The sequence below is a fragment of a genome, unplaced genomic scaffold (genome assembly GCF_019419815.1).
Source record: "Pyrus x bretschneideri cultivar Hongxiangsu unplaced genomic scaffold, Pyrus_bretschneideri_v1 Contig74, whole genome shotgun sequence".
NCBI classification, from domain to species: Eukaryota; Viridiplantae; Streptophyta; class Magnoliopsida; order Rosales; family Rosaceae; genus Pyrus; species Pyrus x bretschneideri.
The window spans coordinates 795,430-820,944 of record NW_025999814.1 but is presented as its reverse complement, the minus strand read 5'-3'; the positions used below and the strand labels follow the sequence as shown (position 1 = coordinate 820,944).

General features: G+C 36.1%; 3 protein-coding genes and 1 long non-coding RNA gene across 17 annotated transcripts; 3 read left to right on the top strand and 1 right to left on the bottom strand.

The window, feature by feature from the left end:
• Positions 1–3,224: 3,224 nt before the first annotated feature.
• Positions 3,225–6,080, top strand: LOC103940603. 9 transcript variants are annotated; one of them, XR_007254715.1, is made up of 5 exons: positions 3,225–3,507; positions 4,631–4,706; positions 4,932–5,037; positions 5,363–5,429; positions 5,641–6,080. XR_007254715.1 is itself a non-coding variant. In XM_048574694.1 (4 exons), exons 1-4 carry the CDS (start codon positions 3,400–3,402, stop codon positions 5,789–5,791), a joined length of 342 nt encoding a protein of 113 aa, XP_048430651.1. In that variant the 5' UTR covers positions 3,229–3,399; the 3' UTR covers positions 5,792–6,080. The 9 variants fall into 9 exon arrangements, 5 of the variants coding, with proteins under 5 accessions (XP_048430651.1, XP_048430653.1, XP_048430652.1 ...); XR_007254714.1 differs by having other exon boundaries at positions 5,608–6,080; XR_007254713.1 differs by having other exon boundaries at positions 3,226–3,507; positions 5,621–6,080.
• A 2,693-nt stretch (positions 6,081–8,773) lies between these two features.
• On the top strand, positions 8,774–21,102 carry LOC108866716. Of its 3 annotated transcripts, XR_007254749.1 has the most exons (7): positions 8,774–9,370; positions 9,463–9,544; positions 9,945–10,182; positions 10,258–10,383; positions 10,635–12,041; positions 19,279–20,352; positions 20,908–21,102. It is a non-coding gene; the product is annotated as an uncharacterized LOC108866716 (long non-coding RNA). The 3 variants fall into 3 exon arrangements; XR_007254748.1 differs by lacking the exons at positions 19,279–20,352; positions 20,908–21,102 and adding an exon at positions 12,430–13,092 and having other exon boundaries at positions 8,788–9,370; XR_007254747.1 differs by lacking the exons at positions 19,279–20,352; positions 20,908–21,102 and having other exon boundaries at positions 9,032–9,370; positions 9,961–10,182; positions 10,635–11,827.
• Positions 15,177–19,266, bottom strand: LOC125472833. Its single transcript, XM_048574745.1, has 3 exons — positions 18,558–19,266; positions 17,476–17,535; positions 15,177–17,395 (listed from the first exon to the last, which is right to left on the bottom strand). The coding sequence occupies exons 1-3, from the start codon at positions 18,685–18,687 to the stop codon at positions 17,283–17,285; spliced, it is 303 nt and encodes a 100-aa protein (XP_048430702.1). The 5' UTR covers positions 18,688–19,266; the 3' UTR covers positions 15,177–17,282.
• Positions 21,103–22,857: 1,755 nt separating the features above from the next.
• On the top strand, positions 22,858–25,367 carry LOC125472805 (40S ribosomal protein S27-2-like). Of its 4 annotated transcripts, none has more exons than XR_007254703.1 (5): positions 22,858–23,412; positions 23,689–23,790; positions 23,893–23,921; positions 24,043–24,238; positions 25,093–25,367. XR_007254703.1 is itself a non-coding variant. In XM_048574654.1 (4 exons), exons 1-4 carry the CDS (start codon positions 23,221–23,223, stop codon positions 24,167–24,169), a joined length of 450 nt encoding a protein of 149 aa, XP_048430611.1. In that variant the 5' UTR covers positions 22,859–23,220; the 3' UTR covers positions 24,170–24,486. The 4 variants fall into 4 exon arrangements, 1 of the variants encoding a protein (XP_048430611.1); XR_007254701.1 differs by having other exon boundaries at positions 22,859–23,412; positions 25,027–25,367; XR_007254702.1 differs by having other exon boundaries at positions 22,859–23,412; positions 24,976–25,367.
• The last annotated feature ends 148 nt before the right edge of the window (positions 25,368–25,515 follow it).

Here is a 25,515-nt window from a genome sequence, read left to right as displayed (position 1 = left end):
TTCAATTCATTCGATCTGACGCCTGAAAATTAAAAAGAAACCACCGTTATAATTTTCTCAAAATAAACATTAAAAAACTAGACGCATACAACAAGTGACATGATAGTTTCAGCAATCACGGAGATAATACCAAATACTGTCAGTAGGAAAACAAAACGCGTGGAACGATTATTGCCCTTGTCCATTTTACTCCACCGTCCCATTGTACGTGGAACGTGGTTTTCATACATGCTGGACAAAAACAATCGAGAGACAGTATCCATGACAATTAACAAACCTTCTCCTCGAGAAACAGATGGTGTTATCTGGTTTGGCATAAGTGGGATGATTATTTGTGGGAAACTTGATTATATTTTGAAATGTTTTGAGTTTTTGGGTTGGTACTGGTAGGCCACGTGCTTATTAGTTTGGCTGTCTGTAAAGATGACTAGACACGTTACCCTTCCAAAATATTTCTCTGAAATTGGACTTTCGAACCCATATGAAATATAAAATTTTCTCCCATAGCGCACCAATTTTGTGTGTATCGGATGTGCATAATTCGGTTGAGTCTAATCACGCTATAACGACATTGTAAAAACAATAAAATCATGTTGAAATTAGGTTATGCACAATTTATGATGCTGTTGTCAGTTGTTTCGTCAGTATTTGAGTATCGTTATAGTATCTTAATAACGTAGTAAATTGTTATTAAAATGTCATTATGACATTGTTATAATGAACCGGATCATGCGAAACTTATACAAACGCGACTCGGTGCGCAAGAGAGAACATCTTTGTGAAATAATAAAGTGAATGAACGTGGAGATGGTAAGTGAAAAAGGAGAGGTTGGACAAGTAGGTTAAGTGTTATCATTAGTATCCCAATTGTGATAGAAAAACAGAATTATTGGGCTTTGCCCACGGGCCCAAGGTTCTCTATTCGGATGATGGTGCTATCTACACATTTATTTTTTAATTCTCACACATATTTTTCAATTTTTGACCGTCGGATTGAAGATTAATGAACAAAACTTAACAAAGGTGTGTGAGAGAAAAAAAAAAAGTATGTGAATAACACTACCCTTCGTTTATTGTTTCCATCAATCATCATCATCATACAGAGGAATGCCTTGCCTTACAATTGAAGGGAATCCATACCTTAAAACACAGGAGGTTTGCTCACCCATGACCCACCTAGCTGGGTTGTGCGCCTAGTTTGCCAGTTGCACACAATTTAGGTAAATAGTGTATTGACAACATCAAAAGCTAGTGCTGCTCATGCCTGTTTTACTACTATAGTGGACTTGTTTCAAACGCTTCCTTAATACAAATTTTTTTTACAAACAATAACGTTAGTGGATTAATTGTTAGTTGTTAGCAGGGAAAAGGTTGGTAGGAATAGTACCTTCATCAGGTTGCATAAATATAATTATTTTTCGTCACTGCGTAAACCTGTCATTTACAATATAATTCATTTTGTGCTTCACAAAAATGTCACATCCGCACAATAAATGATTGTTTAACCAAGTAGATGACAAGGATACTTTAATGACCATTGAAATGGAAAGGGATCCTCTCCGGATCCCTTCCACCAAATCCACTCAAGGGCCTAGATTAAATTTCAAGGGCATCCTGTTTTTCAGCTGTTTAATTAAATTTCAAGTGTCCGAATTAATTGAGGGTGGAATAGATCCGGAAATGATCCCTTTCCCCAAATAGAAGAAATACAAAACTAATGAGTTGTCAAAACATAAAAAAATCATTTGTTATAAAAATTATATTTCTAAAATTTGTCTTTTCTCTTTTACCCACCACACTATTTTGATTTTATTTTATTGGTGAGTAGAGAGTGATGTTCAGATAATTTTGCGAGTGATATCCAGAAAATATTATATATAAGTTCAATTAAATGTCCAAGTGGTGATATCTCAACTTAATACATCAAGCTAGGAAATATAATATTTAAGTTCAATGAAATGTCCAAGTGGTGATATCTCAACTTAAGTACATCAAATTAGGTGAAGAAATTTAAATTTTTTATGACGCGTATGATAGATTTAGGATACTAGCTCATCGAAGTTCTAGTTGTATTTGCATATAAGTTCCTCTCAAGTTCTAGTTCGAAAGGAAAAAAGGAATGTCTTCTTTCTCTTGGAAGGGCAAGAAGGAGGAAAGTGGATTGTCATTGACATTGTTATGTTGCGCTTGTTGTAGGATCATCGTTTTTGGTTGTCGAAAACTAGTTTTGATTACGTACTCTAGTTATGGTATGTTTGATTTTTTGCATAAACCCATGCACCACTATATTCGTCGAAAACTGAAAATTGTTTTGTTGTTACGGAAATTTCCATTAGCCATACGAGGGCTCAAACTTTCCGTGGTGTGTATTTTGACTAAATTATTGAATGACCAAGGCCATTTTTGTGTTTCCTAGTAGAATATATGAATCTTGTACTTCTGTATAACATTTGCCATTACATGAATACAATCACTTGCAACTGAGCAACTTAAACTTTAGCGAAAAAGACCCAGTTTTATTAAAAAAGTGATTGTTTGAGCAATTGCAACTGAGAAACTTAAACTTTAACCCTACATGAATACAATCACTTGCAAAGGTTTTATTTTTATTTTTTTATTTTTATATTTTTTTATATTTTTTATTTTTTGTGGTATCCACTTGTGTAAATGTTTTAAATTGACGATCGAATTAGTTCATTGTATTCATATAGGGTTAAAGAGTATAGATGTAAAAACTCATCAAAATCGGAGTTAAAATAACCGTTAAATCGTGATTTTTCGTTTATAACCGTCGAAATGTTCTGTCCCGTTACTTGATATTTGAACGTTTTTTTTTTTTGTGATTTTCTGCATATCCCATCAAGTTCAATGGCATATATATTTATTAAGTAGATTTAAATTTATTTATTTTGTACGTATAACACTTAAGAAATTGAATGATATGTATATTTACTAAGTAGCTTTAAATTTATTATTGTAGTTTGGGTCGGATTTTTGTTAGAAAAATATATTATTGTGGGTTTTATGTAAAAAAAATTGAATTTGAAGGAATAAAATCACATTTTCAGTAAATTTTATAATATTTAAAAAAAAAAAAAAACCTTACGCGACATAAAACCAATATGTTACGCAAAGGTTATTTGCACCACGTACCAGCTAATACGTCACGTAAAGGAAAGTGTTAAAATTTTGGCGGGATTGGAAAAAATGGGCGGTTTTTTTTTTTTAATTTTCGGCATTTTGTTTTGTATAACCCTAGGCTAAGGTGTTCTCATTCTTCCCTTCAGAGACCACAAGTCCTCCCTCAGTTAGTTCAAGTCTTCTTCTCCGTCATCTTTCTCTGGTTCGTGGTTCTCTGGCATCGTCTGGGGCCAGTCAGAACGGTCCGCGTCTGTCAAGATGGGAGCAGACTCCCTTTCGGGCGGTTCTGCCGACAATTCCGACTCCGTTGTGAGGAAGAATCAATTCCGAGGCGTGCTATTCAAGTACGGCCCCAAACCTATTCAGGTCTGTCTGTTTCTTATGTCAGTTTATGCTTTTTGTTTCTGGATTGTGCTGCATTTGAGTAGTGATTGAGTTGCAAGAGCTCGATCTCTGTTTGGAAGATGGTAATTTGAAATAATTGGGGCTATTGGTGCCATTTCGTTGTTGAAAAGTGCAAATTTTTAACTGTTTGGTGGTCTGAATTATGTTAATGGTGAGTTGGGAAGATTTGAATTTGGTGGTTAAAGTATTTTTTGAGCAGTTTCCAATTACTGAGATTGGTATTTTGAAAGAATGGGGATAATTGGTGCCATTTTACTATCGAAAAATGCGATTTTTAACCGTTAGCTAGTCTGAATTATGTTATTCGGATGTTGGGAAGATTTGAATTTGGTGGATAAAGTTTATGCCAATTACTGAGATTGGGATTTGAGGTGAAATGCTGGAGCTTGGGTGAGAACTTGGAAGGTTAGGATGGGTTTTGGTACCATGCGAAAAATAGATGTGTAGTAGTGCACTGGCAGCTATTGAGGGATAACAGCATTTCAAGAATGATAGGATTTTCAAAGTCATTTGTTTCGATGCTATTTATCTATGGAAATAAGAGGAGAAATTACCTGGTTCTGTTGTTGGAAGGTTCAGTTGTGTCTACTACTCTGTAGACTGTACCTATTCCTTTTTGTTCAATAAAACACATTGCTCCCCATAAAAAATGTTGGGAGGTTCAGTGAGCTGCATCAAGAACACAAGTTTCATGCCTTTGTGGTTGCAGTGGTTTGGTTAACATTTTGCAAGATTAAACTTGTAAACTAGATTTCTGTGTAAATTGCTCATAGAATTAAGTATTTTGGATTTTAGAGTAAAGCCCAGCATTCAAACAAAAAAAGTTACTATCGTAGTAGAGGCTAGTTCAACCGGATCATACTATGGATTTTTTCTCTCTTTTTTCCAGCGCATGCCTTTTATAAGTCAATTTTTTTTTTTTTTTCGAAAAATCATCAATTTTCATTTAATATAAAGTTCATGCTGTTTGTTATTGTTGTCGAGTGTAGTTCATTCACTTTCATTGTGCTCACCTATAGGAGTCTATCTTGTATGCTTATACATATAATTTTCTTGATGATTGAGAATTATCCTTCCCATGCAGGTAGCATTTAAAACAGGTGATCATCGACATCAAGTCATTTTTATTGGTGGACTGTCTGATGGTTTTCTGGCACAGAGTATGTAACACTGCTTGTTAACTTTCTTTTGAAGAGAAGTGATATTTTGTCTTCCATCACCAATGCTTGTTTGTGTGACTAGATTGTATCATATGTATGATTTTCACTCACAGTAGTTTTCTTCATTTAATAAACGCAAGTTCACTGTATAATGTTGTGAGGTGCTTAAAGAAAATTTTGATAATGTGTTATTCCTTTCATATCTTTCTTTTATGTGATTTACAGATACTTGGAACCTCTTGCAATTGCATTGGACAAAGAGAAATGGTCACTTGTTCAACCACTCTTGTCATCTTCATACATTGGATATGACACTTCCAGCTTGAAACAAGTAACTATTCAACCAATCCCTTGCTTTATTTTATAGGTTCTTGATTCGTGCACCGTTTCCTGTGTTTTTTGTAGAGTACGGTAAACAACATATCCTTGCAAGTTGCAAGACAGTTAGTTTTACTTGTATTGTATCTATATGTTTTAAGTATCCATGGTGACTGGCCTGGACTTTTCATCAAGTTTAGTTTGTTACATGTTTAAGCTTTCTGTTAGGTTTGTGTTGATTGCATTTAGACTTGAGCATCTGAAGTTAATGAGAGCACTCATCGTGTCACTTTTTGATGGATTTAATTAGAATACTATGTTTTTGGTTCTGACTCTAGGATATTGTACATTACATGCGCACAAATGCTGCTTGCTTCCCGAGCGGTCCGTGCTGCCATTCTTCAGGTAGTACCCTTTCCATACTCTGGTTCTACTATATTGAAATGAAAATTTGAATGTGAACAAATTCAAGATGCTAGACGTGAAGCACCTTGTTCAGAATTAAGGTGTTTAAGATTATCATCTTGCCATTTGGGTGCAAGTTGGCTCCCTTGTTTACTTGTCAATTCCACCAAATGTTCAGTTATAAATTGTAGGTGATTGATGTTCTGTTGAGATCCTGGATCAAAAGCTTGGTTGTCGTCATGGCAAGGTTTTTCCGGGATATGGGAAAGATGCGGGTTTCTGAGACGGGTGTCTCCTCTTCCAGACCGACCACAATGATAGGTCATTGCCCTAACGGAGGAAGTGGAAACCCTAAAAGATAAGATTGCGGCCCATGAAGCAGCCCGGGATACCCGGGAAGCAAATGAGGGCCCAGGGTGAGCAAATGAGTATGATTGTATGGGCCTTAGCGATGTCCGGTCTCCAAATCCCGATGCCAGCATCTGATCTTGCTCCACCTTTGACCTTGTAGCCGCTTCACCTAGCCGATACCCAGTAGTTTGATGTATCAAACCTAGAAGACTACATATTGTAGTCTTTTTCTTTTTTTGTTCGGACATCTTGTATGTACATTTTCATATAGTTTATAATTAAATAAATTTTCTTGGTTTATCATTTATTGTTTAGAATTTAATTACAATATTTATTAATTTATTGTTTAGAATTTAATTACAATATTTATTAAAAATTAAATCAAAAATATTTTTGTAAAAAAAAAAAAAAAAGAGTTTTCGCGACAAAGAAGTTCCATAGGTCACACAAAGTGTCTTTGTGTGATGTAGGGTTATGCATCGCGCAACCCCACTTTGCTTGACCTATGGAACTTCTTTGTCGCGCAAGGACACTTTGCGTGATGTAGGGACGGCATCACGCAAAGTGGGTTTGCGCGACGCACAACCTTACATCATGCAAAGTGGGTTTGCGTGACGTACGTACCTACGTCTCGTAAACCCACTTTGCGTGATGTAGGTCACTTCTTCGTTGCGCAAACCCTGCTTTCACAGCCTTGGCGCGCGACGAAGGTTCGTTGTGCAAATTTTTACGTGACGTTTTTTTGACTTTGCACGATGAAGGACTTACGTCGCGCAAAGTGTTTTTTGTACTAGTGATGTTGTGATTTAGGGTTCTTGTTAACTATAAAGTTTCCAACACATAATTTTTAGCACGTATTTCATATTTAAATTTCTCAAAGTTAATATTCCTCCCATTTATGCTAGCCGTACAGCAGCCTTTCTCCCTCAGTCTGTGTTTCCCGGTAAAAGGTTTTACGTCGATGGGCAAAATAGACCTGAATCAAAGACATTAATTGATGAAGAAGCAAAACTGGGTTTTCCCCAGAGATGTGTAAGTAAAAGAAAGTTTCACAGAAAAGGAAAAAGAGAAAATAAATGAAGGAAAAGGCACTGTGAGGTTTTACATGGTAAAAGAAAGCTTATTATTATGGACAAGAGTTGCAGAAGGTGTCACAGGCCCTAGCCCTAGCCATCTCATTTTTCAACCCCACGTGCTATACAAACGCTACGCAGATGTACACAAGCGTCCGCCAAAACCTTACCGTGCGAGGACATGCCTCGATTATTGCCCATGCCATCTCCAAACTATGCAATCACCCGAGAGCAAAAACGAACATGATCGACTTAAAATGTAATCGGATACTTTAATGCATGTGGGAGGCTTTTTTATTATCTCGGCGTTACGCATTTTTAAATATTTTTTTATTTATGTTTCTTTACCTTCGATTTTGAGTCCCGTATTATTTCTTTTGTTTTTTTCAAATATTTTTGTCTTATTTTGTGTGCGTTTGGCAAGTGGTTGTCATTCATGGAAAAACAAAATAATTAAAACTGAATGAATAATGTTTATGCAACTAATCAAGGCTCGTTTTAATTTTTTGGTTTGAATGTTATGTGTTTAGAAGTGTAAATTTGGATTTCGAAATGATTTTTCTGTTCAAAATTTTGTTTCTATGATTTTGGGGGGTTTTTTTGTTGAAATTTCATTTATATTAGAAAGAATCATAATTCTTAAAAACATTTGTGCTTACAACAAACTCTTTTGCAAAATTAGGAATCGAACACAAATATGAACATCAACTCCTTATATAGAAGTCTGTTACGAAAATTAATTACTCATGCAAACCTTTTTATTCTCATATCCAAGGTCGAATCATGCGTCCACATATTCTTAATTCGTTGACACAAAATGTCACATGACAGTATAATCGTGTTATGCAAGTTATTTTCCTGAACCGGCTACAATCCAACTTAATTTCATTATGGAACTTTTGTTCTTGTTATGTTCGACCATTAAATTTAATCTGGAAATCCAAGAACAATCCATACGAGATCTAAAATACATTTAAGACAGGTTTGTGCAACAGGGGTGAAACTCAACCCCAACCCAACCGACGCCCTATTAAAAGTCACCGACAATGTCTTCAATTAATGTAAATATCCAAGTGTAACACCAAGAAAATTTCAACTAGACAAATAACCACAATGTACTTTTAGAACAAGCAGGGAGCTTGGTGATGTTAAAGATAAAATGGCAAAGATTTTCATACATCTGGAAATTGATTATGCCCGTTTCGTTGCTGGTTTCTTCTCGGAGTTGTTCTAGGGACGAATCTTCACAAAAGCCTTGTCCAAATCATAAACAAATAAAAAAATTAAAAAAACAAAAAAAAAAAAGAAATTTAGAGGACTCTTGCGCTCAAGATCTTTGCATTTACATAATGTTAGCTGAACAGATAAACAAAATATCAATAAACTGGCAGCGTCAGTGGCAACAGAATCAATGGTAGCACGAGCAGCAATGGTAGCAGCAGCGTCAGTGGCAACAGAATCAATGGCAGCAGGAGCAGTGGAAGCAAAGCCTTGTATAGATAAAAAATTTCTTAATATAAAAAGAAATTTTCTAATTAGTTTACAGAAATAGTTATATAATTCATACGTAGATATTTGGCAAGCCATGGATTAGCTTTCTCAGGTGGCTTATTTAGTTTAGTCGGTTTATATTTAATTAACAGCTAATGATAATTATATAAACTGACTTGTAATTATTATTTCGTTCAATGAAACTTCACTTTCTACCAAGAAACGTGATTTTTTTTAGTAATCCTCTTTTTTAAATAATCCTTTAGCCTATAGTATTTCTTTATTTATTTTTGATAATTTTTGTGTGTAAAATTTAGAATTCGGTCATGACCGTTAATGTTGTTTGACTCAAACTTTATTAATCTTTAATTTTTTTTTTTTATCAAAGTACTTTCATTAAAACACCAATAACACCCTCGTCACTCTCTCTCAATCATACTATGCAAACTTCGCCATTTCAATGGCAGCCCTAACCCGCCTGTCCAAATCCGTTGATTTGGGGATTAATTCTCCAGTAATGACATCGAGGTTGTAAGTGGCGACTCGGATCTAGGAATTAATTCACCAACAACAACTTCGTGACTTCCCCAGATGTTAATAATACAAATTATATATGTATACACACTAAAAGCCAGCAAAAACTTACTGTTCATTCACAGTGAAAGGCTGAAATGCCCTTGGTTTCTTCTTTGCTTTACCCACTGTTTATGATTTGCTACTGTATTATGTCTGTTTTGTCCTTCCCGGCCATGCGTCTTTCATTGTTATATTTTCTTTCTTCGACCGCATCTTTTTTGTTTTACCTTTCCTCTTCGTTTTTCGCCTTCGTTAGGCTGCGATTTTCTCCCTCTTCGCCAGCCCCTCTTTTGCTCTCAAATCCTTGATCTTTCTTTTGTAAAATAGTCTCAGAAGAGATCCTGGGTTTAATTTTTTCGGGATTTAGTTTCTAGTCTTTTGGCAGTATCGAATCCTTTGTTGTTCGGCGTTTTGTTCTCATCTTGCGATCGTCGGGGCAGTAGCTTTAAGGTAAGTTTGTTTTTAATGATTTATCCTCATTTGACGAAGTCTGGGCTAACAAATTTAAGGTCTTTATTTTTCTTTCTGCTGCGGATCTGCAGGTTTTGACAAGTTTTTTGTGAAATTGGTGACTAATGTATGCTGCCTCTTCAGATTGTTGGCAAACAAATTATACTGAGTTGGGTATGTTTAAAACAACGGTCTGATTTTCGATTCTAAATTTGTAGCTTCAATTCCATATAAAGTTTCTATTTTTCATGATTTCTTGAATTTGGGTTTTAAACAATGGAAATAAGAAGTTTTAACGAAAAATTCAGGGTACTTTTTATTTTAAGAAAAAATTACATTTTTACTCTAAAAATCAATCCGATACTATTTATTTTATCTTTATAATTCAAAGTTAAAATTTTTAAGCTCTTTTCATTAGTTTTCTATGAAATACTGCTAGATTCTTATCATTATGTGCAAATTACTGATTATATCTCATTAGTTTGATTCCAGTCCAATAAATTTGAGTTAGGGTTTTGTTCAGTTCAATTTCATTAGTTTGATTCTAATTCGTCGAATTAATTTTCTTTCATAGTTGATTCAATTTGTAGATGAGTGAAGGTTGGTGCCTCTCTGCTTCCTCTCCGTTTGTCCTCCTCTGCCTCCACTCGTCACCTGCCACGTCTCACCAACCACAGTGCACCCCCTGGCGTCTGCTTCAGCACCTCCACAAGTACAGCAGCACTACCTTCTCTCTCATTGAGCCCTAACTCAACCCCTCCTCTGCTGCCGCTAACCTGCGCCCTCCACAGCCCGCACTTCGAATCGTAACTGTCAGCTCAAATCCCTTTTAGTTTATTTTCTCATAATTATTGCTCGACTTGATTTAAATTTTGTTTTACGTTCAGGGTATAATCAGGTGCTCTAGGTGTACGCACGAGTTCAATCTCCACCGTCTGGTCATAATCGATGAGGCGACAGAGTTCTTCAAGACAGTTGGAGTCTCAGATTTCACTTTTGATAGTTGCAAATTGGTGCTTTTCTTAACTTCTTTTTCCCCTTAATTTCGTAAAGTTTAGGCCTTTTCTTAAAATTGAAATAAAAAGAAATATCTTTTTGGTATTGGTTAGGGTTTTGATCTCGATATTATCTTTCTGGTATTGCAATGGTTTTGAGGAAGTATTGACACGATATGGAGACATTGTTCCCCATCGTTGACTTGCAGATGTTGCTGCCTCTAGCCATTTTAAGAGTTAATTTTTATCTTTTTTGTTTCTTACTGTAGGACCTACATCGTTGCACCAGCTATTGAAATGACCATGACAATATAGAGCTAAAGAAAATGTTACTCATTTGTATGTTGTTGCTCTTAGGCTTTATATATTCCTCATCTGCTTTTTAACACTCTATATGTTGCATTGTTTGCACTGGATTCCTTTATGAATGGTTTCTTTGTGAAATTAACCACATCATATGAAAATAGAGTGAAACAAAAATATCTTTCGCACCTTCTTATGTGTCCGCACCAAGGTTCTAAAAAATCTTAGGCGCTAGTCGGGCGGCAGGCTGGCGTTTGACGCCTAGGCGGCTAGGCGGGGTTAAGACGGGCGCTTGGGCTAATTTAAGTAAATTTCTTGTATATCTTGTAAATAAGTGCATATTGACACTTACAAAAAATTATACTTGTATGAAATTCATGTATAAGATAATAAAAGAATGATAAAATGTAAAAAAATGTATCCAACAAATCCAAAATTTAAAGACACATTAAGCATATATGTCATATAACCATAGTAACGAGTATTGTAGGATAAACATATCGCTAAGCAAAGCAAATTTCAATTAATTATTGTAAAACAAAAATTTGAGATAATTGATTTTATGTCATACTTTAATAAAAACGCCTAACATAAATAAACTAAAAGAAAGGAAAAACATAAAAGAAACAAATAAATTAAAATAAACAAATAATAAAACAAAAAGAAAAGAAGAAAAAGGAAAGGGCTCGCCTTGATTTGAATCAAGACCTGGAGCCATGGGAAAGGCACATAAAAAAGAACGAAAAATATGATGGGCGCAGGGTTCGAACTAGAGATCTGGTAACTTGTAAGGATGCGCTGACCAACACTACCAAGTCCATATTGGTGTCAATCTTAAGGAACAGCTACAATGTATGCTAATTTAGCAGCAACATGTTCATTTTAAAAAAAAGAACCCTAGCATTTGCGACACTCTCTGTGTCAGAACGTCCTTGTCAACAGACATGGTATGCACACGTGTCATGCATCCATGTGGTGAACTTCTTAAGATTCCAAAATAAAGGCTTAGATGTGCCCTCATTTCTCTCATTTCTGATTGCTTTTTAGAAACCCTAGGCCTTTCTCTCTCTCTAGAATATGAGAAATATCTCTCAATAATAGCAGGACCCTCTCATTTCACTCGGCCCTCTTCGATTTCTCTCAAACCTCTCTTTAAGATTAAAAAAAAAAAAAGCTCTCACTTCCCTATAATGAAAAACCCTAGCCGCTCCTCATCTGTCGTTTTAGCTCCAATGCTTGACCCTTCTATCTCATTTCACTACACCCACTCACCTTTAGCCCCTCACAATAGTCAATCTTGTCTGCAAAAACCAAAACCAGCAAGTCCTACCATGGAAATGGTGGCACATTGAAGCTCCAATCTTCCCACAGAGGTAAACATCCCCCATGCCATTATTGAATATGTGTCCATTTGATGATTTCAGACAGAAAAAGAAAGGAGACTAACACATGCCTTATTTATTTATTTATTTTATTTTATGTATGAGGGTAAGGAACTGCCTAGCCGCCTAGCACCGCCTAGAGCCTAGTCAAATTTTCCAACCGATCTTTTATTTTGATCAGAACAAGAGTAGTATACTATATGTTTTTATATAAATGATGAAGTATTTATTCATTTATTTTATTTTTTAACGTACATATTTCACTATTTATATAAAAACATATGATTTGTCATTTCGTGTTTAGACCATACTAAAAAAATCTTTCGTACGCTAGATCAAATTAAAAATGTTATGACTTAAATTGATATTTGTTGCTCAGCACCTCTACAAGAATATATGCAGGAAGAATAACAAGACAAAATTAAAAGGACCAAGAGGATTGGAGGAGGGCACGGAGGTACTGTACACTCTCTTTAGACAGAGAGCTGGCTGCCACGTTGTGTACTCTCTCTCTAGACAGAGCTGGGGCGGCGTCACGTATTGTACTTTATCTCTAGGCACAGAGCTAGGAGTGCACTCTCTCTAGATTAGGTATCACTGTATAATCCCACCCTCTCTTAAAGAGCTACAACTACCACATAATTTTATAATTTTCATTTCAGCCATGGCAACAGCACCACCCAACACCGGAGCCAATAGATCATCCATCTCACCTAAAAACCCAGAAATGAACCCCAAGACATTGGCGGTTTCTTTAACCAATGTCCTTGCCTTTAGAGGGTTATTGTTCGCTATCGGTAACAGTGCTTTAGGTACATTTGTGCACAGCAAAGCCCACAAAAAGTTGGTATGGATTGTGGGTTTCTCAATGGGTTTCATATTTTATGGATTGTTATTTTTATCAGCCAAATTAAAATACCCTTTGTACGTATGGCTTGCGTTATCCGTGACTAGGATAATGTTCTGTTTTGGCGTCAACGAAAACGTCCATCCCAAGAAATATTTCGTCAATATGGAGATAATCATTAACTTTATTCTTTCAGCCTTAATCTTTTTTAAAACACTCTTCCTTGTTGGAGTGTTTGAAAACTTCCGGTTTCTAAAGAAAAACCTATCTTTCTAGGGTCCAAGAGGTTTTCTCAACCACCTAGAAAAAGCTAATCCATGGCTTGCCAACTGTCTTGGTATGATCTTTTATATAATTATTTCTGTAAAATTATTAGAAAATTTCTTTTTATATTAAGTTTTTTTATTTATTTATAGAAGGCTTTGCTTCTCCTACTGCCCTTGCACCCTCTGCACCCACTGTTGCCGTTGATCTTGTTACCGCTGTTGCTGCTCCTCGTGGTGGTGGAGGTCAAGCAGGTCATGTTTAGTGTTGGGTTTAATTATTCTATATTTAAAGACTTTTTGTTGGATTACTGTTCAAGTTATCAGTGTCCTGAAATCAGCTGACTTGTAAATTTGTAGAAATAATTTATTTATATTAACTGATTTCATGACATTGATAACTTGAACAGTAATCCAACAAAAAGTCTTTAAATATAGAATATTTAAACCCTACCTTAAACATGACCTGCTTGACATCCACCACCACGAGTAGCAACTATAGTAGCAGCAACAATGGTAACAAGATCAACAGTAGCAGCGGGTGCAAAGGCAGCAGATGGTGCATGGGCAGCAGGAGAAGCAAAGCCTTGCATAAATAAAAAAAAGATCTTAATATAAAAAGAAATTTTCTAATATTTTTACAGAAATAATTATATAAAATATCATATCTAGACAGTTGGCAAGCCATGGATTAGCTTTCTCTAGGTGGTTGAGAAAAGCTTTTGGACCCCAAAAAGATAGGTTTTTCTTCAGAAACCGGAAGCTTTTAGACACTCCAACAAGGAAGAGTGTTTTAAAAAAGATTAGGACTGTGAGAGTAGAGTTAATGATTAACACCATCTTGACGAAATATTTCTTGGGATAGACGTTTTCATTGACGCCAAACCAGAACATTATCCAGGTCACAGATAATGCAAGCCATATGTACATAGGGTATTTTAATTTGGCTGATAAAAATACCAATCCATAAAATATGAAACCCAGTGAGAAACCCACAATCCAGACCAACTTTTTGTGGGCTTTGTTGTGCACAAATGTACCTGGAGCACTGGTACCGATAGCGAACGATAATCCCCCAAGGGCAAGGAGTGGTGAAAGAAGTCGCCAATGTCTTGGGGTTCAGTTCTAGGTTTTCAGGTGGGATGGATGATTTATTGGCTCCGGTGTTGCGTGGTGTTGTTGCCATGGCTGAAATGAAAATTATGAAATTATGTGGTGGCTGTCATTCTCTGTGAGAGAGGGTGAGATTATATAGTGGCGCCTAGTCTAGAGAGATTGCAAGCCCAGCTGTGTCTAGAGAAAAAAAGTACACTACGTGTTGCCCCCGGTTCTTTGTCGAGAGAGAGTACACAATGTGGCGCCCATCTCTTTGTCTAGAGAGAGTGTGTACAGTACCTCTCTACCCTCCTCTAGTCCTTTTGGTCCTTTTAATTTTGTCCTGTTATTCTTCATGCATGTGTTCTTGTAGAGATGCTGAGCAACAACCAAAGCATATTGCAAATCACATTAAATATCAATTTAAGTCATAACATTTTTAATTTGATCTAAGTGTACGAGAGATTTTTTTTAGTATGGTCTAAACACGAAATGATATGTCTTTATATAAATAGTGAAAAGGTACGTTAAAAAATAAAAAATTTCATCATTTATATAAAAACATGTAGTATACTACTCGTATTCCGATAAAAATAAAAAATTTCCCCTAATGTACCCCCAAAAAAATGGCCAAACCACACAAACATAAGTGATTTCCAAACATGAGCTTTGTAGTCATGGAAAATGACCTTGCATGATCCTTTTCTTAAAGATCCCGTAATCTCATCCGTTCATTGTGACATCCCACATCGCCCAGGGGACTGATCCTTAAATGTATATTCACATCTCTACCTAGCACGAGGCCTTTTGGGAGCTCACTGGCTTCGGGTTTCGTAGGAACTCCGAAGTTAAGCGAGTAGAGGGCTAGAGCACTCCCAGGATGGGTGACCCACTGGGAAGTTGCTCGTGAGTTCTCAAAAACAAAACCGTGAGGGAATGGTAAGCCCAAAGCGGACAATATCGTGCTACGGTAGTGGAAGCGGGCCCGGGAAGTGATCCGTCCCGGGCCGGGATGTGACAATATTTATCTTATTTTGTGTGCGTTTTCCAATTGGTTGTTATTTACCATTTTAAATACAAAGAATGAAAGAAAATTCATGGAAAAGAAAATAATTAAAATTGAATGAACTGTATATGCAACTGATCAAGGCTCATTTAATTTTCTAGTTTGAATATTATGTGTTTAGAAGTGTAAATTTGGATTTCAAAATGACTTTTCTGTTCAAATTTTTGTTTCTGTGATTTTTTTTTGGGGGGGGGGGAAGGGGCGTGGGTTGTTGAAATTTCGTTTATATTAGAAAGAATTATAAATCTTACAAACAGTTATGTTTACAATATACTCTTTTGCAAAATTAGGAATCGAACACAACTATGAAAATCAACTCCTTATATAGAAGTCTGCTACAAAAATTAATTACTCATTCAAACCTTTTTATTTCATCTCCATGGTCGAATCCCGCATCCACATGTCTTTATTTCATTGGTACAAAATGTCATGTGACAGTATAATCGTGTTATACAAGTTATTTTCCTAAATCGGCCACTATCCAACCTAAATTCATTATGGACCTTTTGTTCTTGTTATATTCGACTATTAAATTTAATCTGGTAATCCAAGAACAATCCAAGTACATTCTCTCCTCTTAATATCACTTGTATTAAAACTCAATACAAGATCTAAAATACATTTAATACAGGTTTGTGCCACGGGTTTAAACTCAACCCCAACCCAACCGATGCCTTATTAAAAGTCACCGACAATGTCTTCAGTGAAAATATCCAAGTGTAACACCAAGAAAATTTCAACTAGACAAATAACCACAACGAGGCTCCAAAGTGTAGTGCTCTAGCGTTCTCATCAAGAGCATGAGCTATCACTTTGCCTAAATAAATAAATAAATAAAGAAACCCAGTATTAAAACCCAAAGAGAAAGGAACTAACAATATCAATGAGGCATGTAATGGCAAATGTTATACAGAAGTACAAGATTCATATGTTCCACTAGGAAACACAAAAATGGCCTTCGTCATTCAATAATTTAGTCAAAATACACACTACGGAAAGTTTGAGCCCTCGTATGGCTATTGGAAATTTCCATAACAACAAAACAATTTTCAGTTTTCCACGAATATTGTGGTGCCTGGTTTATGCGAAAAATCAAACATGCCATAACTAGAGTAAATATGTAATCAAAACTAGTTTTCAACAACTAAAAACGACGATCCTACAACGAGCACAACATAACGGTATCAATGACAATCCACTTTCCTCCATTTTGCCCTTCCACACTGGGAAGGGCTAGTCGCTCAGCTCCTTGCTGCTTTTGCTCAGACTGCTCAGATAAACACACACGTGATCGAGTTCATCATCGAAAACCTAGACAATAAAGCCGTGTTAATCATCAAGCAATAAAGCCTTGTTAATCATCAAGCAACAATGTAAATAACATAAAGAATTTTATATTACCGTTTTCCCTGTCAACTAGGTAAATCTAGACTCAAATTTTCTAGGCAACCAAACACAACTCAGGAATTGAAATTAAAGAGAAAATTGGACCTGCCTTGTAAATTAAGGCTTGAGCAATGTTCTTGACGTTGCCACGTGGACCTTCCGGTAGTGAAGACCATGAAATCCGCCCACTCGCAGTGCTTATCCGCCGGTATGACCTTGACGTCGCTAACAACCTTCTCGATCTCTTGGAGGTAAGGCCTTTGCTGACGAACCCAGAGTACGTGACCGGAAACCCTAGCTTCCATTGTTGAAGGAGCGACGAAGAAGAAGAAGACGAGAGAGAGAGTGATCGAGACCGCATAGCCGCCGCGTTAGTTGTGGCGGTGTGCGGATGCAGGGTCAGTGAGTATATTTTGGCAAGAGGAACACGTAGAATATTTAATTAAAATAAAATCCAAAACAACGTCATTGTGCTACAGTTTTTAAATAGTATTCAAATACCATCATTACAGTAATGCCAACAAAGTCTTAATAAATATAGACTACCTAAACCCTATCCCAAGCATGACCTAGATTCAAGATGCTTGACCTCCACCACCACCATGAGTAGCAATAGCAGCAGCAGCGGCAACAGGATCAACGGCAGCAGGGGGTGTGGCGGCAGCAGGAGGAGCAACGGAAGCAAAACCTTATATAAATAAAAAATCCCTTAATATAAAAAGAAATTTACTAAATATTTTATAAAAATAATTATATAAGAATTCATACCAAGACATTTGGCAAGCCACATAATGGCTTTCTCCAGGAAGCTAAACCTCTTGTTGGACCCTGGAAAGACATGTTCTTCTTCAGAAACAGCCAGCCTTAAGAAACTCCAATGTGGAAAAGTGATTTTAAAAATATAATGGCTGCTAGAACTGAGTTAATGACTACCATTCTCCGGACAAAGTCTTTCTTGGGATGAACATCTTGATGGATGCCGAACGAAAATATTATCTAGGTTTCATGCTAGCTGTGCCTTCAGCCACCACATAACCTCACCATATTCATAGCTGAGTTTTCAGCCATGGCAACATTACCTATCAGAGCACCACCCAACACCTCAGCCACTGAACCATCCATCCCCCTGAAAACCCAAAAACTTTGGCCGCTTCTTTCACAAACTTGCTTGCTCTTGGAAGGATGTTGTTTGCTATTGGTACCAGTCCTCAAGGTACCTTTGTGAGCAACGATGCCCACAAAAAAATTGGTTTGGGTTGTCGGTTTCTCTCTCGGTTCTATTTTCTAGGGATTGGTATTCTTATCTGCAAGATTAAAATACCCTCTCTATATATGGGCTGGGTTATCCGTTACCCAGATAACAGACAACCCAAACCAACTTTTTGTGGGCATCGTTGCTCACAAAGGTAACGGATAACCCAGTCCATATGTAGAGAGGGTATTTTAATCTTGCAGATAAGAATACCAGTCCGTAGAAAATAGAACCGACAGAGAAACCGACAATCCAAACCAACTTTTTGTGGGCATCGTTACTCAAAAAGGTACCTATAGGATTGGCACCAATAGCAAACAACTGCCCTCCAAGAGCAAGGTTGTAAAAGAAGCGGCCAAAGTTTTTGGGTTTTTAAGGGGGATGGATGTTTCGGTGGCTGAGGTGTTGGGTGGTGCTCTGATAGGTAATGTTGCCATGGCTAAAGACCCAGCATGAAAATGGTGAGGTTATGTGGTGGCTGAAGACCCAGCCAACATGAAAATGTTGAATAAACTTCATTGTATTCTAAAACGACGTCTAAAAATATGATCATGGAATAAACTATTGGGGATAAAATAATCTTCCAAGAGATCTTTACCTTGTCTTTTCCTCTTTTTATCCAAGTTTGCAGCACGTTTGGGTTTGGAGATCTGATCCACATTTTGCATGACACGACGAGAATGTGAGGCTCTTTGCCTTCTATGTTCATCATCCTCATCATTTTCCATGAAAAACGCCTCATGTCCACCATCCTCGAGATTGAACAATTCTTCCTGTTCTGCCAACAATTTTTTTTGTTGCTTATCGATTTCATACAATCTCCTTTTAAGACATTGTAAAAACTCAAGATTTAAAAACGATGATGAAGAATTATGAGTTAGTTTGAGTGTGATGTATGAATTAGGATGGAGGTAGGGTTTATATGGACAAAAAAAGAAAGGATGAGGTTCTGGATAATGCCACGTGGCAATACGTGATTGATTGAAAATCTTATCGAAATCTTGACTAAAGGATTGTAAACAGATAGTGACACGTGGCGCGTCGGAATTGGTTGAAAATCTTATCGGAAATCTATCCACAAAATAGTACTTTCGGATAATGACACATGACTTGATAAGATTGGTTAAAAGTAATATTCAAAACTAAAATTAATTTTTTTAATTATTTTATAAAAGAATAATATTTTAATACGAATTGACAAGACTTTGTGTCAGCTCATTTTTTAAAAGTGAAAATGCATTTAATCAATTACTGTTTATTTAGATCAATTACTATTTATTTAAGTTGATTAAATAAGCTTAATTTTTGTGCATTTTTAGGGATGGACTTGCTCTGAGCAACAAGTAACCATCCATGCCGGTAGTCATACCTGCGTAAAAGTCAGAATTGTAAATCAAATATTCACCCATATAATATATGTATGGTATAAATAAATAATATTATATATATATATATATATCACGAAAACCAAAGCATATTGCAAATCACATTAATGGCATGTTTCAAATATCCAACAAATATCAATTTAACTATTTAAGTCATAACCCATTTGTTATTTTTAATTTGTTCTAGTGTACGATAGATTTTTGGAAGTCTTAATCAAACATTTTTTATATTATTTACTTTTAACACTAATAATATTTTAAATTTAAAAATTTACTATTCACTTATACTTTTAGTTTGTTCATTTGATTAAAATTAAGGTTTTTTAGGACGTTTTATTAGTTTTTCTTAGATTTTTTTAGTGTGGTCGGAATACAGAGTGATACATCACGTGTCTCCATATAAATAGTAGGATATGTGCGTTAAAAAGTTAATAACTTAAAAAATAAATTTTTTTATTATTTATATAAAAATACGTAATATATCATTCGTGTTTCAATTAAAATAAAAAATCTCTCCTAGTGCACCCACAAAACAAATGGCCCAACCACACAAACATACTTGATTTCCAACATAAGGGCTTTTCAGTCGCACTATAATGTTTCATATCGACGGCCACTGCCTTTGTAGTTTGTGATGCGACTCGGATGTTTTAGATCATTTTCAAATAAGATGTTAAATTTTGAATATAAATTTTAAATTTTGACAACTTATGTGGCACTTTGATATTTTTTAAAGTTTTGTTCTCCACCCGATATGTCAAATTAAATTATTATTTTATTATTTTATAAAATAAATTATTAAACTAATTAAACCAAGCTATGAGGCGTGAGCAGGCCAGTGTGGAACTTCAGCAGAGGTAGAGTGGGACTGCCGCCGCCGTTGTTGGTGCCCAAGCGCAATGGTGATATTGGGTATGCGTCGAAAGTGAGTTTCTTGGCAAGAGGCAATCAGACCGCTTGTGGGGATTGTTGCTGCTGTTCTAGCGCTTCAATTTATGATCCCTACAGGTATTCAATTGAAAAATGAAAATTGGAAATTGAATGCTCATAGATGTGAAATGGGTTTTTGAAAATTTTTGAACACTGGGGATTTGGGTACCTGATTGATCCATTTGTTCACCTTCCTACTAATTAAAAATTAATAAAATACATTTAATAATTAATAAAAAAACATTTGAAGCTGCTAGCAAATTTGACAGCAACCTCTTTTGTTGCCAATCCATGTCATCGTCACATAGGATTTGGTACTTCAGTTGGAGAATATTTGTGTAGTTTTTTTTTACTGTTATAACTGATGTGTACATTTTGATATTTTCTTTAAAGATGCTCTTAATTATCGGAAACCAAGACTGACACCTTAAGTGATGGCTATGCTGCTAGTGACAACAAATTATGAGCAGCGTAGCCCATTATTAAGTGTATGATCTTTGAATTTCGAAAGCATAGCCCATCTAACGACATTTAAATGAGAAGCTTCTTTAATCCTTGGATAATTCTGTTTTACTATCCTGCTTTCTTTTCTTGTCAAATTCTGTTTAATTACTACTTGTTTTAGCAATGCAGATTATGGAGTTGCATCATACATTTTCAATTGAGCTTTAATGTGTTAAGATATTATGCATTGGCACATGTGTTCAGCACAACGGTCACGCCTGCCTCATGGGTTAAACCAAAATATGTTATTTTTATATTTAACTTAAGTACCCTTTTATACGTGGAGAGACTTATGAAAATGTAAAGTATTATTTCACATATATCTAGAGAAATTACTTCCAAGTTATGAATATTTCTAAATTTGAAGGAATTACTTACGCAAGTTCTACGCTTTTGATTTTTATTTACTAATTAATTTTAGGATTTCGAAGGGTGTGTGGTGGGGAGTTGTTGGGGTTTCGGAGGTTCAAATGGTGTGAGGCCATCTCCAACCGATCCGGCCAAAAGATAATATGGTCGAAAATAGCTCGAAATGACACGAAAACCGTCTCCAACCGAGGGTTAAGTCAAAGGGCTTGTGGGCCTCATGGGGCCAAAAAAGGAGAAATGGTCAACCAACTAGCCCAACCCAGCCAGCCAACCAGCCCCGGTGGAGGCCAGGCGTTTAAAACCAACGGCTAGTCGCAGACGTTAGCTAGCTGTTATATTTGATTTAATTTTTTTTTTTTACAATTTTTTTTTTCAAATTATTTTTAAATTTTTTTTTTCCCTTATAACTTCCTAAGTTATTAAACAACATTAAATAACATTAAGTAACATGAAACAACTATAAACAATATTAAACAACATTAAATAACATTAAGTAACATTAAACAACATAAAAAAAACATTTAACAACATGAAACTTAAACAACATTTTAAAAAATATTTAACAACATAAAACTTAAACGCCTACTCCAAGCTTCTTTTGGTCCAAAGATGTGCAACAAGATCATGCAAAGTTACTCACACCTCGACACATGACACTTGAAATCTGAGATGTAAAATTATTGAGATTCCTTATCGATAAGAAATCTACAAAGTTACTCACACATCGACACGTGACACTTGAAATCCAAGACATAAAATTATTGAGATTCCATCTCGAAAAATTATTGGCAATCCATAACGTAAAATTATCGAGGTAGTTTAATCTAAGTAACCATATTAATTCAATTAAAATAATAAATTATGTTTGGCCCTATGACCCTTTAGCCCCCTCAGTTGGAGATGATTTTTTGTCACAGGGCTATGTTTGACCTATGACCCTCTGGCCCCTCGGTTGGAGATGGTAAAAAAAATGGTCTGACACTGTTCATTAAAATATTAATTTCTTGGAAGGCTATAGGGCTAAAGAGATCCCTTTGACCCTCCTTCGGTTGGAGATTGTCTAAAGGTGCGGAGGAAGAGGAACAAGATGAAGAAGAAGCAAAAGAGTGAGACACATAAGAGAGGGAAAATTAATATATTTTTAAAATTTTAAAGACATTTTAACAACGAAAATAAAATATCATTAAATGACATCGATGACATGCGTCAAAAATTGATCAGCTCGCCCTGAGCCCATAGACAACTGTCACTATTCTGTATAACCACTTGTCAATTGACTGTACAATTTCATTTTCTTAAATTATATCTTTAAATCAGAAAGCTCATTGTTTGGGCTAGCAGTCTTATTGGAATAGTTTGATGTTAAACTTGTCCTAACCATTAAATAAAATTAGTAAGTATTTTTTACTATACTTCTCCATAAAACGCTTTTACTTACTAGCGTTTTTTGTAAGTAGCACTTTTATAAAAAGAACAATTTGTTGTTTGGCAAGCAACCAAATAGATGCTATTAAACTATACAAATACAAGTGATTTTGATGCTAAGTAGAATGTTAGGCAATAAGATCAAAAAGGATTTAAGTAATGATAAACTAAGGATATTATTTTCTCAAGATTTCTCGCATCCGGTCACATAATTTGGCCTGACCTGGTCAAAAGGGACAGACTTGTACCAATGGTCATCAGTCCAGATCATTTGCTAACTCGTTACTCCAACATTCCTGCCAGCTGGCGGAGTAATGCAGGTCAGGCACACATCCGTATGTGTGGTGTTTGCGTGAATTCGACCGTTAGTGCCGAGCTGACTTCCCTTATCAGAATTTGCGGTACTCCGGCTCTCACCAGCATGCCGGGAAAATAAAGTATTTGGTTGGGGTCTAGTCATTTCCTACGGAGCAAAACTCAACGCGGTGTCTGGTCATATCCTGCGGAGCCGTCGTAGGACGAAGACACTATAGAAGAAGAATCGGTAGATCGCGTTATTTATGGAGGGGAGGAAGAAATCCTAATTGCTTCTGCTAATAACTCACATCTTTACTCGACGTCGTATTGTCTAGTTATGATGTTTAAAGGATGATGACCGTAAAGGCGGAGAATAAGTTAGTGTTGGATCCGACGGCCCACATCACCCAGACACTCGTTTATATTCATAGCCTTATAAAACCCAAATCTTCTCAGTCGCTCCTCTCACGCACTCCAGCTCTCTCTAAAGGTTCTTGCGGCTCTGTGTTCTCTGGTTTGCTACAATCTGCATCGATCAAGATGGTTAGAACTTAGAACCCAACACATAAATATTTTGTTTTTCATATATTTTCAACCAATTTTTCTGATCGGAATCCGTATTTTCATTCGGCTCACAGATTTATCCCCAGTTTCCCATATCGCCTGTTCTTTTTTAAACTCGTTTAATGTGTTGAATGTCACTGATGAGCGATTTTTTGAATTGGGTCGTTCTGTTTTTGTTAAATTAATTGGGAAAGATAATGGTTTGTGAGAAAATGGATTGATTAGTAGTGGATTTTGATGGCTGGTTGTAAACAGGTGCTTCAGAACGATATCGATTTGCTTCACCCACCTGCTGAGCTCGAAAAGAGGAAGCACAAGCTCAAGAGGCTTGTGCAGACGCCCAACTCTTTTTTCATGGTAACTAATAGTACGCAATTATCGATTTGACGTTTGCGTTTTCGTATAATTTTTGTTTTCTTTGGTGAAGATTTTAATTTTGATTGTTTTAAATGCGCCCAGGATGTTAAGTGCCAAGGATGCTTCAGCATGTAAGTAATGATGCCTATTTCGATATCTTCCTGTATTCGTTGAGATGATTTTGTTGAAGTAGTTTCTATATATGATTTAAATTTGAGTGTAAGTGTAACGAAGTGAAAATCATTTGCGCAGAACAACCGTGTTCAGTCACTCGCAAAAAGTTGTGGTGTGTGGGAATTGCCAGACAGTGTTGTGCCAGCCTACTGGAGGCCGAGCCAGGCTCACCGAGGGTTGCTCTTTCAGAAGAAAGGGGGACTGATGCTCGTGCTTTGATCGCATTTACATGTATTCGGCAAATTGCAGAAGAGCTTTGTGAGGGTGATTTAAGGTTGAAATCTTGGTTCTCCTTGTTTTTGCCTTTGCTTTTTTATTTGCTTTTTTCTTTGTAGTCTTTTGAATATGTCATTTGTTGGGGCAGCGGTCTGGACCTTTACCATGAGAGTGTAGTGTCATGAATATTTAGTTAATTTTGGTGGTTACATTACCTTTTGCACTTCTTATGGATTGTTTGAAGTGTTCATATGCCTGCCCTTTTCAGTTCCATTTACAGATTATCATTGATCAATTTCTCCGTCATGGAAATGTTATATAGCTGCTACTTTTGTTCATCGATGCACCAATTTGTTTTCAATGTATATTGTATGTATATGCAAATGCTTTGCAAGTGATTTGGCCTTGAATGTTGGGTTTCACATTGTTTTATTTAGTCGGAGGGCTGAATACTGAATCACTGATTCAGCTTGTGCTCCATATCTATCTTTTATTTAAGGGAGTAAGGCTTTTAGTTTGCATACAGGGAGCTTTTGTAGTTGAATCTGGAATTTCCCTTGTGTAGCGATAACCCTTTGGTATTACAAGCGAGTGTTCTGATGATTAGAATTAGATCATGTGTTGTAGTTGAGTGCATCTGAGTTTTGTAGATTTCATTCTCTTAAGCTGCTCTGTACGTAGTGTTTGGTGCTGATTAATGTTGTGTGTTGTCATTTTCGTCTATCCTTACATACTGCACTTGCGATCCTTGTTACTCGGGCAAGTACCGGAATAAACCTTGCAACCTTTGTGTAGGAATGTCTCTCAAATTGCATTGGATTGGCATCTTGTTCTTGATGAATTCAGGTTTTCTGTTTCTGTTAAAGAGCTTTGAGATTTACCAGCAACTGCGATACAATATTTTGTTTGCAGATTTTATGGTTTCGTTGCAACACAATCCTTCCTGCATGTAACTAATCATTTGCCGGATTTGTGTGCTTGCCTACTTGCTGGTGGATTTTAGATCTCTTCGTAAATTTAGAGTAATTTAGGATATCGTTGTACCAAAAAAGAAATGTCCTTCCATTCAATCAATCTCTCTTTTGTTTTAATTTATGCAAACGAACCACCTGTCTAGATCTAAAAATCTAAATTGTACGGAGCGAATTGTTTTGCCTGACTAAGCTTCAGCTGGTTTTTACTGTTTATTCGCTATGGTCTATCAGTGCTATGATTGTCGCGAAAGGTAGAGTGAAAAATGTTATTGTCATTTCAAAAGATTTTTCTGCACTTCTCTAACATGAAAAATGGAACTCCGAAAGAATCATTCTACATTTCTCTTACATAAAAATCATT

Coding starts and splice junctions, on each gene's coding strand:
- LOC103940603 (XM_009350751.3), top strand. CDS start 3,400: ATGGGAGCAGACTCCCTTTCGGGCGGTTCTGCCGACAATTCCGACTCC. Junction 3,508..4,630: donor ACGGCCCCAAACCTATTCAG/GTCTGTCTGTTT, acceptor CTTCCCATGCAG/GTAGCATTTAAAACAGGTGA. Junction 5,430..5,640: donor TCCGTGCTGCCATTCTTCAG/GTAGTACCCTTT, acceptor TGTTCTGTTGAG/ATCCTGGATCAAAAGCTTGG.
- LOC125472833 (XM_048574745.1), bottom strand. CDS start 18,687: ATGGAAAATGATGAGGATGATGAACATAGAAGGCAAAGAGCCTCACAT. Junction 17,536..18,557: donor TAAAAAGAGGAAAAGACAAG/GTAAAGATCTCT, acceptor ATGTCTTTCCAG/GGTCCAACAAGAGGTTTAGC. Junction 17,396..17,475: donor GTGGCTTGCCAAATGTCTTG/GTATGAATTCTT, acceptor TATTTATATAAG/GTTTTGCTTCCGTTGCTCCT.
- LOC125472805 (XM_048574654.1), top strand. CDS start 23,221: ATGATGACCGTAAAGGCGGAGAATAAGTTAGTGTTGGATCCGACGGCC. Junction 23,791..23,892: donor CGCCCAACTCTTTTTTCATG/GTAACTAATAGT, acceptor AAATGCGCCCAG/GATGTTAAGTGCCAAGGATG. Junction 23,922..24,042: donor TGCCAAGGATGCTTCAGCAT/GTAAGTAATGAT, acceptor TCATTTGCGCAG/AACAACCGTGTTCAGTCACT.